At 40.3% G+C, this 17,257-nt stretch overlaps 1 protein-coding gene across 2 annotated transcripts in view; it reads right to left on the bottom strand.

The window, feature by feature from the left end:
• The window catches only part of inpp4b (inositol polyphosphate-4-phosphatase type II B), a 177,949-nt gene extending 172,866 nt beyond the window's left edge, over positions 1-5,083 (bottom strand). For both annotated transcript variants that reach the window (XM_063476107.1, XM_063476106.1), the window contains exon 1: positions 4,577-5,083. In XM_063476107.1, coding sequence (XP_063332177.1) covers positions 4,577-4,661 — 85 coding nt within the window. In that variant the 5' untranslated portion in view covers positions 4,662-5,083. The remainder of the gene's footprint in view (positions 1-4,576) is intronic.
• Between the last annotated feature and the right edge of the window lie 12,174 nt (positions 5,084-17,257).

Raw genomic sequence — 17,257 nt, 5'->3', positions numbered from 1 at the left:
TTGGGACTGTTGATTAAAAAGCATGTCTTCTAAAAAGCATGTCCAATAAAGGCTCAAATATTCTCTTAGTAACAGTGCAGGTTTACTGTAATATTTCTTCTTGCGTTTGTTTCTGGAGATAAATCTAAAAATGCCCCAGCTCACAGAGATGCAGTGAATTATGTCAAATGTGGATGAATCATTTAAATGCTGTTTTTTAATCTTCGAACCATATTCTTTGAAATGAATGAGTCCAAAGATTGAAAATGATGGAAATCATAAGCATTATCTGGCACCCTGTTGAGAGTCATTTGCCTACTGAGGCCAAGACAGCTTAAAGCACAGTAACTTGATAAAAAAAAAGAAAGATTACCAGCAATTTGAAGTGCATTTCTAAATTCAATAAATATGCTAACAAACTTGTAAATAAACCTTCAGTTTGCTAGCATTTTTGCTCAGTGAAATAAACTGAGCTCTGTCAGATGTAATACATGTCAGAAAAGGCTGTAGAAGCTTACGCAAACCCGGTCCAATATCTGTTACAACTGCAGTAAATATCTAATTAATCAAGTGGACAAGTATCTGTAGCACACGGGGCAAGGAAACACACACCAAAATAGGTCAGTTATGCATGTAAATAAACTTTCATCATCTGGTTCTCACATTACTTTCTCATCTTCATCATCCCATTCCTCAGGGGTCATATCTCCTCATGTTGTCACCATTAAGACTTCCTTATGAGTGCTGATGGAACTTTAATAAGCCAGGATGACATGCTGCGTAGCTGCAATAGAAAGCCCTTTAGCTAGGTAGGCTGACACTGTGCCAGCTGTTGGGTCCAGTCTCTGGTGTAGCATTATCATAAGGGACTGTCACATGGACAGCCCGGCTACTTTATAGGACTCCGTCTGTGCTTGACGCGGACTTATCTTGAGTGGTAAGAAGCAGTGGAAAATGCTTGTCGTTGCAGAAATAATTAAAGATAAGGAGCAAAGCTGAGTCTAGGTCTGATAGAGGTTCAGGATACAGATCATGAGACACATGTGGCAAAGCAAGTCAAAGTGTTTGATAGTGAGGCAGGAGGAAGACTGGAATTCAAAGCTGTCAGAATTTTAAAGCATGGCTTATAGGTAGAGTGTCGAGTATTTTTAGAAGGATCATGCCAGATGCTTTGATTTTAAGACAGGCAACACATGTTAAGTTGCATTTTCCTTTTTTTGTTTTTTCAGTATGAAGTCTGAATAAATAACGTGTAAAACTGTGTTTTAGTACAGCTCTGAAAGCTTTCACATGGTCACATCACCCCAATATCCACATGATCTAAAATATAACGGACAAATTATGCAACCTGAGGACACAACTCCTGTTATGTACACGGTGACCTCATTCTCGTCCCGCAGCACTAAACGTGCCGCATGTCATTACCCTCTGGGGGAGAATCAGCCTGACCAAAACAAATACACAAACAAGGTCTAATCGCAATAATTAGCCGTTACATGGAGAGAGATAAGCCACCTGCACTGTCCATATCTATTGTAACTCCTGCAGCATACATGGCTCACGACTCTAACTTGCAGATACATACGTGGGGGAAAGTGGCACAGGTGTGGTATTTATAATCGATATCCGCTGGCATTATGAATATGGTAATAAGCTCAGCAAGGCAGCAGGCAGGCAGCACATGCAGATGTAACTCCCAGAGGGGCCCAAAGCAAATGAGGTGTGCCCGCCCGCTATACTGCAGTTTCATCTGGCTCTAGAAATAACAGCACAGCCCCACTGTACCTCCAATCTATCAGCCCCCCTGTCTGTGGAAGGTATCAGTAGGGAAAAAGGCACGCTGAAGGCAGAGGAGAGGGTAATTTATAAGGATGTGAGCAGACTAGGTGAATCCTCTGGAATGACAAAGTTAATTAATGTTCAGGGACTTAAATGGTCCGTCTTACAGATGATCATTTAACCCGCTTCCCTTCTCATTGCCCTGCTTTCTCGCATGCTGCATTGTATGATAACCGCTAACAGGCAAGGGGGACAAGGGTGAATGTGGGAAATAGTTGGTGGTTTTGGTGGGTGGGGGATTCGGATGATGCTGCTGTTTATTTCTAAGTCTGCAAAAGATGGATGTAGAAAATATCACCAGACACCGCTCCAATTCCCAAGTATGGTTTCAACTAAGAAAATCAAACAATTTTTCCAAAGAGAGTTTTGATAAACTGCCCTGCAGAGGCTATAGTACACATTCACAGTCACTTCTGCTTATCCTCTTCATGAATAGATATTACATATAAAAGCCCATGCCTATGAATAAATCCTGTTCATATTTTTGAATATTATCTTCTTTTGAATTTTGAGGTTAGATTAATAATTCACTTATGTGGCTGGCTCAGCATGGGCTTTGATATTTCAGGGATATAACTCTCTCAACAAATGATTCCAACCCAACAAGCAGCTCTGCTCACCCTTCCTACACGTTCACCCACACTAATTGCAATGTTTCCTTCTCCTAACTCCTTTTCGTCCAACCTCGCGCTTCTCTTTCCTGTAGTTTAAATTGCCTAAACAGCACCTTCACATCCACTGTGATGATTCAGTCACCAGCCAGGCTTACATACCTCTAACTCAATTGATGTTTGCACAGACAGGCATCCCATTAGGACAAGTGGTGCTGAATGGGAGAGTGAGTTATCGTCACATTACTGCTTTGGGAGATTGAGGGGGGGGGGACAGATGGTTTTGTTGCCAGCGTTTAATGAAGTGTTGTGAATCAGTTGGATGCGCTGAGGAGGTCTTGACTGTCAAACTGATAAGAGACGTAGTCTGGGGGGGTTAACAAGAGTGGGACCTTTCGCTCCGTGACAGCTTGGTCACGGCACGCGTCTCGCAAAGACAGTTCAATCAATTAAATGTTGCGGCTTTCATTGACGATACTGATTCCTGTATGCAAATTCTGTTATGAATAGTTAATAGCTAAAATAACATAATTTCACCCTTTGTGATTGGGAGTTTGTAAAATGCCAATTCAGCCCCAGCACCGAGCAGCACCCAGTTTGGTTTCGCTTTTATCTCCTGTCAAGAAAGAGGAGATAAACTGTGTCACCTTGCGACTGATAATGCACGGTTGTCAACCTGCTGTTCGGCCCAAACACTGTAATTATGTGCTTCGCTCTTGTCTTCCAGGATGCCCAGGGGAAACAAAGCAAAGGTAGAGTGAAGCGTTACACTCCTGCATCTGTCAGATGCCATCTATAAAATTGTGCAGAGGATTTTATGGTAGGTGCCTATCTTGGGTTTGCCATCAGGTCATAGCTATTGAGAGTGTGGCCCTGTCTGTGTCTCTGCACAACTATGCAACGTCAGAGCATGCCTGCATATGTCCGTGTGAATGGGCAATCGGACACATAAGATGCTTCACCAGTGTGTCAGTGCAGGTTTAAAGCAAAGGAGACAAGGCGTCGTGAACTGCGCTTTCATTCTTCTTTGTACAGTTCCATCTGCTTATTCCCATTGGGACGATGATGGTTCTTAGCTCGCATGCCAATGCAAATGCTTAGCAGCACCGCATGCAGTGTCTGTCCTTTTAGTAAGCAAAGGTATTAAATGTGGAGAGGAGGCTTTGTGGCATCACTGATATGGATAATCTCTTCAGCATTCTCCTGTAGTGATGGGCACTAAGACATCTAGTTTGCCTCTGCCAGTGCATATTAGTGACAGCACATTCAGCCTACATGGAATATGACTGCAGTAAAAATGCAAATTCACACACACATACACATGCATGCATGAACACCAGTGCACAAACAGAGACATGACACGCAAGCAAACATGTGACTTTTTACCCCCTGACCCCCACCAAGAAAACATGTGAACAAACAGCTTTTCAAACTTTCTCTCTGCAGAGTCACTCAATCAAAATTCCATTTTGCTCAAAACTAGATAAGGCAGACCTTTGTATTATTTACTACACGCATGCATTCTGAAGCTCAAAAGAACTGAGAAACATTTTTGTGATTTCAGTTCAGCCACACAACAAGAATACTTAATTGGAAACCTGCAGCAAGGCAGGCAGTTTTTAAAAAGTCTACAGTTTTAAATTGTGGAGACATGACTGACAGGCCGAAGATCAATCGTGGCTTAACAACATTTTAAATATCTGACAACAAAAGACATCACTTGATAGCACTTAGTGTCATTTCTATCTACCAATAATGATCTTTCATAACAAGTGCATTTACATATCATCAGGTATTGAGTTGTAATTAATCTGCATAGGAGTCAGTTACTTGGCTACTGAAGATTGGGGTTTTAAAACTCTCTCACACTTTTGCTGGTACCTCCACCCTAGCTCTCTCCCTGAGACACACACACACACACACACACACACTTTCATTCTGTGTGTGTGGCAGCACGAGAACAAACACTTGTACAGGGAAAATACTCAAAAGCAAGACATCATCTGGAGAAGCATTTGCAGTAACAGTAGAGAAAACCAATGCTTAGAACTGACGAGCAGTTATGGAGTTAGACTGTAGAAGAAGAAAGGGCAGAGGAAAGAGGAGACAGATTCAAACAGTCACAAAACACAGTGCAGTCAGCTCACCAGCAGCGCTCAGTCCTTCAGGACTCGCACTCAGCTCCTTCATGTCAACCATGCAGTGTCCCAGGTGCTGCGTGCCGTCCTCCATCTGTCCAGCTTGCCCCACAGTTCTCCCTCGTGCTCCTCCACCTCTTCTCCCACCTCCTCCACGAAACACCACAGTCCAGTCCAGTTCCCCGGCTCACACGCAGCCTACCAAGCAGAGAAGCTGTCACAAAGATAGCAATCCTCTCACCCCGCTTTCTTGCTGCCTCACGGTGCGCTCTCTGTCAGCATTAAGGATGCCTCATGGAAACTAATACGGAAGAGAGGGACCAGCGACGGACCTGGAGCAGCAGCGGGAGGGAGGAGGAGAGGGAGGGGGAAGAGAGGGGAGCAGGAGAGAAAAAGACAGCGGAAGGGAGGAGTGATGAGGGAGTGAGATTCCAAATGAAAGAGAAAGCAGGACAGAATTGATGTTATGTGCAATACAAAGCTCTATCCATCAATCTTGGGCTGTCAGTCGGGGACCTAGACCCGACTGCACAGAGCACCGCAGCCAGAAAGACACGGCTCTGTCCTCCCCCTCTCTCTCTCCCTCCCTCCTTTTCTCTTCTCACTGCGCAGCCACTGCTGCAACCAGACATGGCAGCAGGGTCCCTTTGATTTCTGACGTCCGTCTCACTCCCCTTCTCCAACCTGCCCTCACCTCTACACCACTCTTTCCCTTTTCTCAGCAGGGTAACAATTACCAAACTCCCGAGCGTGATATGGTGAAGCCAGAATCATGCAGCATGATTTGGGGACTTATACAGCTGAGGGATTTGCAGAGTATAAGGACAGCTTTTATTGGATAAAGAGCTGAGTATAACCCAACATGGCAACTTCACCACAATTTCAAATCAACAGGTTAAACACAGAACGTGATACAGATAGTAGTTGTTTCTGGGTTTTTAGAGGTTTGTGGTTTTTTTCATGGTTCGCAGCGTAGATCTAGACTGGACATTTTAAAAAAGGAATTAGGATGAGGAGTTATATATATAAAGATTTTCAAGGTAAAATAATAACTCCCTCCTCTTACACTCCTAGGGAAAACGTTATTGTTCATTATTTGGTCACCAAGGCCATGATGGTACAGTAAGCACATATCTACAATGCAGTTAATTAAAATTCAGCTGAATGGAGGCGGTGCTGTGATGTCTGTTAAACTCATTCAACCTAAGTGATGGCTACTGTGAAGGTGCTTGATTTTATACACCTGTGGCTATGGAAGTGATTGCAAGTGAAGTTTCACCTACGACTAGCTGGAGGTACAGCTTCTCTCACCAGTGATGATCCCTCGACATAACTTTGAGGACTGAACTCAAACATGAGCTCCTGCAAGTGTTCAGAACCAGGTTTCCAGAGAGAGATGTAAAAATATACTGTGCAAAAGGCAAGAGCCACTCTTAATTTTTATTTTTATTTTGCTTCCCAGGAGCCAGTCATTTCTTGTAATTTTTGGTCTTGAGCAATAGTTCTGCAGGCTTTCTGAAAGTCTTTCGAAGTTTTTCTTTGGACATTGGCTGCTTTTTCCACTCATTTTCAGTCCAGTCCTTGTACCTGACCATTTATCAAAAGAATTGTTTTCTTCTGAAAACAGTGACCCATGAATCACTGAAGCATAAAAAAGGCACCTAACTTAAGGATGAACCAGTGTTTTGTCGATACACGACAAACAACTTCATAAACTTTGATCCTAGCAACATGTTGCAAAAACACAAGATTTAGTCCCATTTCTTTCAATCTATAAAAAAATACCAAAGATGACAGTTTCACACACCTAAAATTGTATTTTTGCATCAACAAATAGATTCCCAAAGAACTACTAGCTTAAAACTGGGCATCTCTTGGCATGGTGTGCAGTGTGTCCTCAAATAATTAAAGAAACTGGACAAGTGGAGGTCAAAAGAAGATTTAGCAGGCCTAAAAAGACACTATGTACAGCAGATGAACAGTATTTGAAAGTCATGTCCTTAAGAAGTAGAAAATAAATCCAACAAAGACCTGACAGAGAACCCAAGAGATGCACCTATTTGCTGAAGCCTCATCAGAAACACTGTCAATGGAAGCGTGACTGTCAAACAACCATTTTAAAGAAAATGAAACAGGGAGAAAATGCTGAGGTATGGCTAATTAAAAATCAGACTGTGTGGAGTGAGGAGGTGGGCCCAAGTGCAGACACGCAAAACGAACCTTGATTTTAACAAAGGGCAAGCCGTTTAGTGGAGGCTGATAAAAATGTTTCAAAAACAAAGGCAAAGGCAACACTAAAAAATAACCTAAACTGGGAGAACCAAGTCTAAACATAAAAAAACCCTGGAACATGAAAAGGAGCATGAACATGGAAACCTGACGACTTGCCGTAAATTCATAAACCTGGAAACATGGCATGACGTAGTAAACAAGCAGGCAAAACAGATGAACGGACAAGGAAAGACAGGAACTCTGAGATTAAATACACACAGGAGGTGATCAGGGGAAGTGGAAACACATGGAGAAACAGCCGATTCGAATGAACATAACGACGCCACGGGGGAAGTGAAACTAAACATTCTGAACATGGGACATGCAAACATGCAATGCAAACATGACAACACAAGCCTGAAAACATAGAACACACAGACATAAAACACGTGACAGACTAAGACAGAGGTCCCTAACCTTTTTTGCGCCATGGACCGGTTTAATGTCAGACAATATTTTCATGCTCTGGTAACGGATAAATATTTCTTTCAAAATAGACACACAACTACAACACGGGAAAAGACCCAGGGAAACCGAGTTAACGATAAAAACCCTGAAAACCATACATTTCCAACACGTTCTCAATTCCAAAGTGTAATATTTTAGGAAATTTCACACCTCAGACTCAACTCTCGCAGCCTGGTACCAAAGGACTCATGGAACGGTACCGGTTCTTGGCCCAGGGGTTGGACTAAGACACACGGACTTACCACGACAAACCGACGAGGAACAAGCACACTATAGAACCCAAAACCCACATGACAAATGAAACGGATCACAAGGGGAAAACATGTAAACAAGAGAAGGAGGCGGGAAGGCGGGAAACAAAGACATCACAGAAACACATGAAGGGCGAGGGAGACTTAAACACAAGGGGTGATGACACAAATGGGAAAAAAAACACTGAACTAACACAGCAACCTAGGCAAAATAGAATGAGCTGAACTTAAAGATAAACCATCAAAATATAAGACAAGTCAAAAAGCTGGGTCACACGACCCAGGAGCATGACAAGAGCTGCCAGTTTAAATCAGGTAATGTTTTTTTTTTTATATGAAGTCTTGTAAAATTTTCATTGAACCTTGTTCAAAGTAAAAAGTATAAGGGTTCACCATCCTATCACTCAAATGTTGTTTTATAACATTAACAGCAGAAGAAATGTTTTTAAACCCTTGACTGTAATCATAAAAAAAAAACAGGACAGGTCAGATAATGTGGGCTGTAAGAAGATTATTCCTTTGTATACAGTTCTGAGAAGAACGCTTTGTTCTCTGCATATTCTTCACTTATTGTACTCGTACATAATCAAGTGGCTGGAATAAAACATTTCAAACCAAAGACACATGCCGCAAAGACTAAAGAGCCATGTGGAGTTTATGTGCACTCTTAGGGCACCTGGTCTGGGTTGTGGCTGGTGCCAAAAACCTAAATGAAGATAAATTGGTCCCTGCTGGAGCAATAAGATAGAAGATGAATCCACTCGGCACGAGGAGGTTTCTTTTTTCACTTTCCACAACTCTCTCCATCCTTATGCGTTCATCCCTTTATTGCCACATTCTCCTTGTTCTCCACCCTCTTTAATCCGTAAAACCCATCAAGATAAATGTTATCTTCTTCTGTTTTAATGAAAATGTGCTGGTGCACATTTTTACATAAACACAATTGTGTGTGTGTGTGTGTGTGTGTGTGTGTGTGTGTGTGTGTGTGTGTGTGTGTGTGTGTGTGTTTGTGCGCGTGCAAACTCAACACAGCAGAGTCAAACAGGTCTGCGGAGTGGTCCATTAACATTCTAATACGTTTCTTTTAAAGGCGACATGTGTTGTCTTATTAAAGCCTGACTGATAGAGGGGGCTGGAGAAAATCAATAGACAATGCACTAGAGATGGTGAATAGTACAAGTACACAGAGGAGAGGAGAAGAAAATAAACATGCCCTTTTTAGCTATTCCTCCCCAAAGCCTGAAGCATAGATCCTCACATTTACCAATTCCAATAGCACTTGAAGCCCATTACAATTTGAGATACACTCCCTCACAGTATTAACTTAGAAAAGCCAACTGCTTGATTCACAGCTGAGTTTGGGATGCATATTGCCACAGCTAGGGTTACACAGCTGTACTGTTGTAAAGGCTGCAGTGGGAGACATCCAATTGCAAAGGTATAAGTCAACGCTGTTGCTAAAAGGAGGAGTACAAACAATTACTCGAGGTGCTCTCTCTCTGGCCCCATTTAAAGCCATATCTTAAATCTCACAACACTGACTGACATGCCATACATTGCAGCAAGTTATTTTATATTTACAACATCCATTATGAATTAATGTTTAATTTTCAGTTATAGAAATCAGCACCCTGACTGTGGCAACTGCAGGAACTCTAACAAGAACATTAAAGTAATCACTGTCTAGACGGCCACCCCTGCTGCGTGCCCTTTCTTTGATTTGAAAATGTTTGTGCCATAAATGTTTTGACATGGCAAACAAATGACTTCCTGTACGAATCAGGTGACCACACCAAAAGACTAAGAGCCAGTGAAAATCTCCTAGCTTTCTCAGGTGAAGCTGGCAGTTTGAGCAGTCAAATAAAAGCCTGTGCATAGTGGTTTGAGCTCTTTGTTGTGGTAAATGGTAAATAATGAAACAGTGAAGCTCTCGCATGCACCATCTCTCCCACACACATGCATGCAATGCTCCACTTCCTGCTAAAAACACAGTCTGTTGGGCAACCACTATCAATTGAACAAAACAGGAAAAATTATCAAGTTCATATATATATACATATGATATATAACAGTAGCAACTACATCAAAACAACAAACAGGTAGAATGAATGAGCACTCTCAATCTTTTAACATTTCAAAACAATCAATAAAAAGCATTTTTTTCAGTCTGTCATGACACAGTAGTGACTTACCTACGTGTACACTGTTCAGATTTATAGTTGCTGTAATTATTCTAACCAATTTTAAAGCAATTTAAATTAATGTTCAAGCTACCGATTCCTCGCTCTTTCATAAAATTATAACAGAATAACAATGAGAATGAACCACAAACCTGTTAATGCACACATAGATGTAACGGCATAATACTAAAATAGGCAAAACATATTCATCTCTTCTTTATCAAATTCAACATGTTGATCAGCCGAGACAAACTGAACTAGCACTTGCAGAGTATATTCCACAAGATGCTAAAAATAGCACGTATAAAATATACAGCATGTATATATAATGCAGTGTTTTCTTCCCACAGAGTATCCCTATTCAACAGTGTCATCTCGTCTAATCGGATCACGTGAATCCTCTCCACATTAAACATGTACAGTCACTCCTTCTCCTTTCAAATAATGTGACGAAATGAAGCTATTGATTTCTCATCACGTGTTGTCATGTCAGATTACGGGAGGCTCTTTTACAGCACCGCAACTGACATCCCAGCCATCAATTTTCAATATTGTCTCGCTGCTCAAAGGTTTCTGATTGCCTTTGTTTTCTTACAGGATGGTGGAAATGACAGCTATTGAATTCTAGAAATCAAGTATCCATTACTCTAACCCATTGACCAAATCTCACAGTGATATTTGAAAGACATTAATTTAGAGTAAAGCATGCATTCTCACATACACTTCTAGTATTGGAACACACAAGGCTGTGATTTCTTTCAAGTGTAAATGTAAGTGATGTATATGACAGGGGACAATTTGTAAGCCAAATGAAATGAATATGTTCAAAAAATAGCACTTTTTGGATTCTGAAATTCAGTCTTTGTTCTCTTTCAAATCTCAATCAGTATCTCACTATGTGAAGCGCCACTGCAACGACATCTGGCTAAGACTGACAAAGCTCTTCAAGGACGCAGGGTCCCCTGATCCCCCCTGTTTTTAGAGAACCTGGGTTACCCTAGTAACGAAACATTTTTCTTTACACTTGTTTTAAGATGAAAATTGATTTAAATTTATTAAATGACTTTAACTTGTTTAACCCACACGATTTAACTGGCACTCATGTTGAGCACAACTTACTGCATTTTTGCACAAAGCAGTTGCTGATAATAGCTTTTTATTTTTTGGCTAATGTGTACCTTGCTGTGACAAGTCATGATAATTTCCAAATGTACTGCAATTTTTTTTCAGGAAATTGGAAAATAAAATATTATTATTTCCAATTAGTAAAAACAAGTAACGTGCCAGGTTAGGTCAGAAATTTCAGCCTTGACAATTTGTTCCATATAATCTCACCACAATCGATCACACATGAAATAAATGCATAGATGGTCCAATTTAATTTCTATACAGTGCAGCAGCACCCACACATAAGCTGGCATAAGACACATATTTTCCTCAAAACAGCAGTGCCAACAGCAAACACTACCAGGTGAATTAATACTAATGTTGGTGAACAGTCGTGTGCAAAATAACAAGACCACTGATCAGACACACACTGAAAGACATTTTCACTTCATCACAAGAGAGCGGGACTGCTAGGTTACCCTTGTCCAGCTTGCTCTGTTAAGTCCCACTCCCTATGGTTACTGTTACTAGGCCTGTGAAGCTTACTAAACGGTCGACGCCAAAGGAAATATTAGCAAATTCCTGGAATGTTAGAATAGAATAAACCTTTATTATCCCACGGATGAGAAATTTCGGTGTTACAGAGCTATTAAAGCAAAGAAAAATAACATATAAAAGGAAGACACAAGGTGGTCCTATATCCATAAGCAACCGAAGTTCAGACATACAGGTATATACAGGTAACAATGTACAGAATATGTATAGAAAAATTGAAAAATTGTACAGGGATATGTATCAAATCTACAGAGCTATGTATAAAATGTACAGCAAACAAACAAGCTGGTGAGTAAGATGACCAAAAGAATGTTAAGCTGCATTATAGAGTCTGACAGTTGCTGGTAAGAATAACCTGCGGTAGCGCTCTAAAATAATAGAGAAGACTGGACAGAAAAGAGTAGAATATGCTTTTCAGAGCTGTACTCCCAAATCAAACTGATAAGAGTTCTGTTAATAAAGAGAAAATCAAAATAGAAAGGCTCACTACTGGTCCAATTAAAAGTGCTGCAGACACACACACACACACACACACACACACACACACACACACACACACACACACACACACACACACACACACACACACACACACACACACACACACACATGTCTGGTTTGCTATCTTCGTGGGGACATCCCATTGACATAATGCTTTCCCTAGCCCCTTACCCTAACCCTAACCATTAAAAATGAATGCCTAACCCTAACCCTTACCCTAAACCTAACCATAACCTAATTGTAACCCTGACAGTAAAACCGCATTTTGAGTGTGAAAATTGCTTTCAACCCCGAGGGGACCTGGATTTTGGTCCCCACGGTGCAGAAAGTCCCCACCAGGATAGTAAAAGTCAGATTTTGGTCCCCACCAGGATAGTACGAACCTGTACACACACACACACACACACACACACACACACACACACACACACATATATATAGATAGATAGATAGATAGCTAGAGAGAGCTGGAGAGAGAAACACACATACCTTTTAAGCTACTAATAGGATATTATTTCCAAAGCTTTCATTATCTAGCATATTTCCAGTAAACTTACACCATCCCCTATTTGCATTTGTTTAAAGTGAGTCATGATAACGCTCCCACACACCAACTGCACCTGAAAATGGCTCTGATCTGGTTTGGATCCATCAAGTTTGTAGATTATGCTTTTGAAGCCTTAGCCTCAAAACCCACGTTTCTGTCCCCGTGTGGGTTTTACAAATCCATATTTGGTGGCCCTATTTGGACAAAAGTTTTGGTTTGAGATTGGTGAATCTGTTTTTCACTATGAAATTAGGTGAATGCTATTAAATTATTGGCTAGTTTTTATAGGTTGGTCTTATCACACAGCTCTGGAAGCCCTGTGGCCAGTCTTGTGCCATTTGGCACTTGTGACATCTCCACTGTATGTCGTAGCATAACTTAGGTGTAGCCAAGCTGAGGGAGCTCAAAGCATGCAGAATTAATAATTTCGTGTGAATGGGCATCTGATAAGTTAGCATAGCCTTCCTAATCTGCATTATCTCATCTGCCATGGCAGTGGCAGTCAGCGTCGTGCTGTAAGTTCTACATTCTCCCCACAGTAGCCCTCACATCACGCCTCATCTCATCCTCAACGTGTCTACTGCCATTGCCTTTGGCCGCTAATGCTGAACGAGGTCCTACTTCAAACATGTCAGTGATTTTCCCACATTTGGCAAAAAGTTACTAATATCTGAAAGGTCATTCTTTTTTGGCCTGCAATTTCTTTTTTTCTCTCTTGCATGTTGTCTCACCCAAGTTTGGATCCTTTTTTATTTTGCAGACTTTTTTTTTAATGTGCACTGTTTAATGAAGGGGTGGAGTGGTTTAAAGATATGACTCAGACAGTCCAGAGTCAAACAAACAAACAAACAAACAAAAAACAAGCCCAAAAGCACCCTCAGCCAACCAGGAAAGTGCTCAGCATGGTGGATGACCCGTCTTTTCCTAATGCCTGCCCCTCTCCTCCTCTGTCCAGAGTGTTGAGTAATTGAATCTCCAAAGTTTCAGTGGATGATTTAACTCAGATGCTTCATTTACACAGTGGTTATGTTTTTAGCATTTTAGTCAGGTGTTTTTCTCACACTTTGTCAAGCTGGACTGTCATTGCAGAAGCTTCTATGTCACTGAATCTAAATAATCTTACTAATTGACAATGTGGTTTGACTAAAAATATATACTTAAATGTTGTGTTGGAGGAAAGGCTACAGAATACACACATAGACTTGAGGGTTTTTTTTAAGTGTCTGTTGTTGATGACTAAGATCACAAACTTGACAGGTGCTCTCGAATTATTCTGAAATGGGGACTTTCAGTTGCTTTACAGCTGCTTTGGTGCATACAACAAAACCGAAATGTTACTGAAAACCCTTTAGCTTCAGTTTATCATTATAAATGGAAAACAAAACTGCAAGTTTATCAAGGACCATCTTGATACAATGAATGGCTGTACCCCTTGCAATGCAAAATTATACAGATGAAAGCAGCAGCTGATGTAATATTGCATGATCAATCTTATTTGATGCATGTGTAAGAAAGATTTTCATATTTTTAGGTTCTTCAGATGAAAACTGCAATTTCAAGGGGTAATGCACTTTGAACACCAGCGTACTTTGTTTTAAAAATTTACAATAGTCTGTCTGACAAAAAAGGAAAGATAAGGACACCAGTTATGCTAGCGGCAGCTCTGACACAGTGGAAACAAAATCACTTTGGGCACTTTGGGACCAGCAATGTTGAAAGTACAGGATAGATATGGATTAGCTGTTTCTGAATTACTTGGCTGCCAGAGACACACATGCTGCTCAGCCAATGTCTGTGTATCAGTCTCAGTATTTTCATTACCCATGGCTGATTATCTAGAGATTCCTTTATCAGGGTTGCTCCTCTGTAAGGTAACATTATGTCCATCATTAGAGGCCAATATTGAACTAAGCCTCCCCAAGTGCTGCACTACTCATTGTAAAACAGACAGTACACAAGTTAACCGTCAGAGATGCTGCTCCTCTGGTCTAAACGACTTGTGCTGTGGACAAACCCTCTCAAGGCGATTAGTAATGGGTTGATATATTACCAGAGACACTATAAGGGGAGCAACACGGTTCTCAAAGAATCCTCATTAGAAAAGTAAGAGAGAGTTTCCCAGCCCTCACAGCCAGTCATCTGCTTTAAAACAACCAAAACTGCAAGCTTATAATACACTTTGATTACTGTGGTGATGCATAGGCACGCCTGAGTTTAACAAACAGCGTGGCAGAAAGCATATCTACCCACCCGTCTTAGTAAAGAGCTAATGGTTGTCTTGTCTTACTACAGCCATGGGTTGCTGTATCCTAAAGTAAGTTGAGTTGATGAGAAACATTGCAAATGTGTAAATAGAAGAATCAAAAGCTTTTTAACCTTATTTTTATGTTTGTCATCAAGGTGTTTTATTTGATTTGATTTGCAATTTAATGTATGCTAGCTTGGCTAGACTCCCTGTTGGCTGTACTGTGAGAGTTAAAACTGCTCATTAATAAACTACTGAAATTATGTAAAAGATCTGGATATTCTATGTATGTCTAACTTTATGAAGCTGTGTTCCCCAGCAGTGAATGATAGTACAGGGATATATGGGGTTTAAAGAACTGCAGACTATGTAGAGAGAGTACACCTATATCACCTATACAGGGGTATACACCTATATATGTTTCCTGGGGTTAACAAGTTCGCTGTTTTGAAAGAGGGGGAAAAGTAATGAATAACTTGCAGTAATGAAAATATGAAATGATCCTTCTAGGTACTTGTTTCAACAAAAGAAAACAGATGAGTGAAGAGAGAAAAAGCCTTATTAAATTTCTGAGATGTCTGCTGCATATCTAAAACAGTAATTTGTTCTTAAAATGATTAAGCTTCCAGTTACGTCCACAGATTGTTGAACAAAGACACCATTTTTGTACTTGTGCTTCTGCACAACTCTACACTAGAACAACCAATATGTTATTGTTACTGAATAATTTAAGCTCTAATTCAAATGATTTCACAAAAATATCAGCTGTTTAGGAATTATAGTACCTCATTTTGTGAGGTTTTATAAGTAACATGACAAACTAATATAATTTTAGATTTAATGATTATTTTGGATGAATGAAGTCAATGACTGCATGAAGTCTAGAACCCATAGACATCAAGAAATGCTGTGTTTACTCCCTTGAGATGCTCTGATAGGCCTTTAGTGCAGTAACCTTCAGCTTCTGCTTGTTTGTGGGACCTACTGCAGTCACTTTTGCATTTATCAACTGAAAAGCTGCTCTGATGGACTGAGATCAGGTGAAGAACTTGGGCACTAAAGAATATCCTATTTCCTTGCATACCACTTGGGTTTCTTTTGCTATATGCTTTGGGTCTCTATTCAGTACCAATGTGAAGCAATGTGCAATCACCTTTGGAACATTTGGCAAAATCTGAGCAAAGAGCATAGCCCTACACTTTAGAATTCATTCTGCTACTTATGGCACTAGTGGCTCATTTCCGTGGCAAGCCACACATGCCCTGTATTTTTTTTTTTAAACTGTGCAGGCTCTTTTAGATGTTTTGTGACAAACTCTAATCTTTTTCTTCTTCAGTGTAACCAGCGGTTTGCACCTTGTTGTAAACCCTCTTTAAAAGAAGACTTTATAGAGGCACCTTTATGAATGTATTTATATTCATGAAGATGTCTCTTGACTCTGATTGTAGAAGTTTTTTCTCTCTCCCTCTGGTAGGTTTGTTTTGGCTTTTCATTTGCCACTTGCAATGACATCTCTTTGGGCCTCATGTTAAAAAATTAATGTCAAAGGCTGTAAAATACAAACTGAACACTGAAGTGCCTTCAGATGTTAAATATGGTTCGTCATGAAATAACAATTAAACAGGCCTTGCCTGGCTATGAACGGCCTTGTCACTGAAATATCTAATTAATTTTGGGTCTGTGTATAAAGATAGCTTAGATAGATAGATAAGATAGATAATTCCTATAAATCTAGGTAAATTTTCAAAAATAAAACATAAGCCATGATACTGATGACATGATGGCATCTTCTTTAAATAGAAATTAATGATTATAAAAGGCAGGTGAGTGAATGTGCTAAGGATTTGTGCTAAGATCATTCTCAAGGTAATCTTTATTATTCCCGAAGGCCAGTTTGTTGCACAGACAGAAGTGAATACAATCAGCATCAGCAGTGAGCACGTGTCAAATAAATACATAAATAAATGTATAAATAAAATTGCATCACGCTTTTATTCTACCCTTATAGATTTAAAAACTGTCTATAGAGTTCAGAGGGCCTGGAAAATAAGTCAGGATCGAGAATCCAGAAGATTAAATCTTAAGAGTAATGCCATTATCAAATCTCCCAGTGGACTACTGCAGTATAAATCACATGTTTTACAACACTTATACTGTCACCTGGTAATGTGCACAGTGTAAAGCCAGCCACTAATCATAAATCACAAACCCGCTCCCTGAAATCGACTGCCTCCTCATTCTGTACAACACATGCTCGTGTGTCAAAGGAGCCAAAGTAAGTTTAAAGAGCCAAATCTCAGTTTTTTGGGGGGTTTATTAAGTTCTACACCCCAAACATAACCTAACCTAAACCAATGTGTGTCAAACCAGCACCAGTACAGAGATATGGGATGGATTTTTCCATTAATCCATTATTCCTAATCTAAACAATCCAGCTAAAATAACACCACACACAAGGTTTGACTATTTGTGTCTTAAAACTAGTGAGTAATTTAACAAGCAAATGATGATGGGCTAAAAAAAAAAACTATGAAAGACCCCTGGAGTGTTTGGAGGTGCTCCAAT

Source organism: Pelmatolapia mariae, linkage group LG6, assembly GCF_036321145.2.
Source record: "Pelmatolapia mariae isolate MD_Pm_ZW linkage group LG6, Pm_UMD_F_2, whole genome shotgun sequence".
Taxonomy (NCBI): domain Eukaryota; kingdom Metazoa; phylum Chordata; class Actinopteri; order Cichliformes; family Cichlidae; genus Pelmatolapia; species Pelmatolapia mariae.
This window is presented reverse-complemented; position numbering and strand designations above follow the sequence as displayed.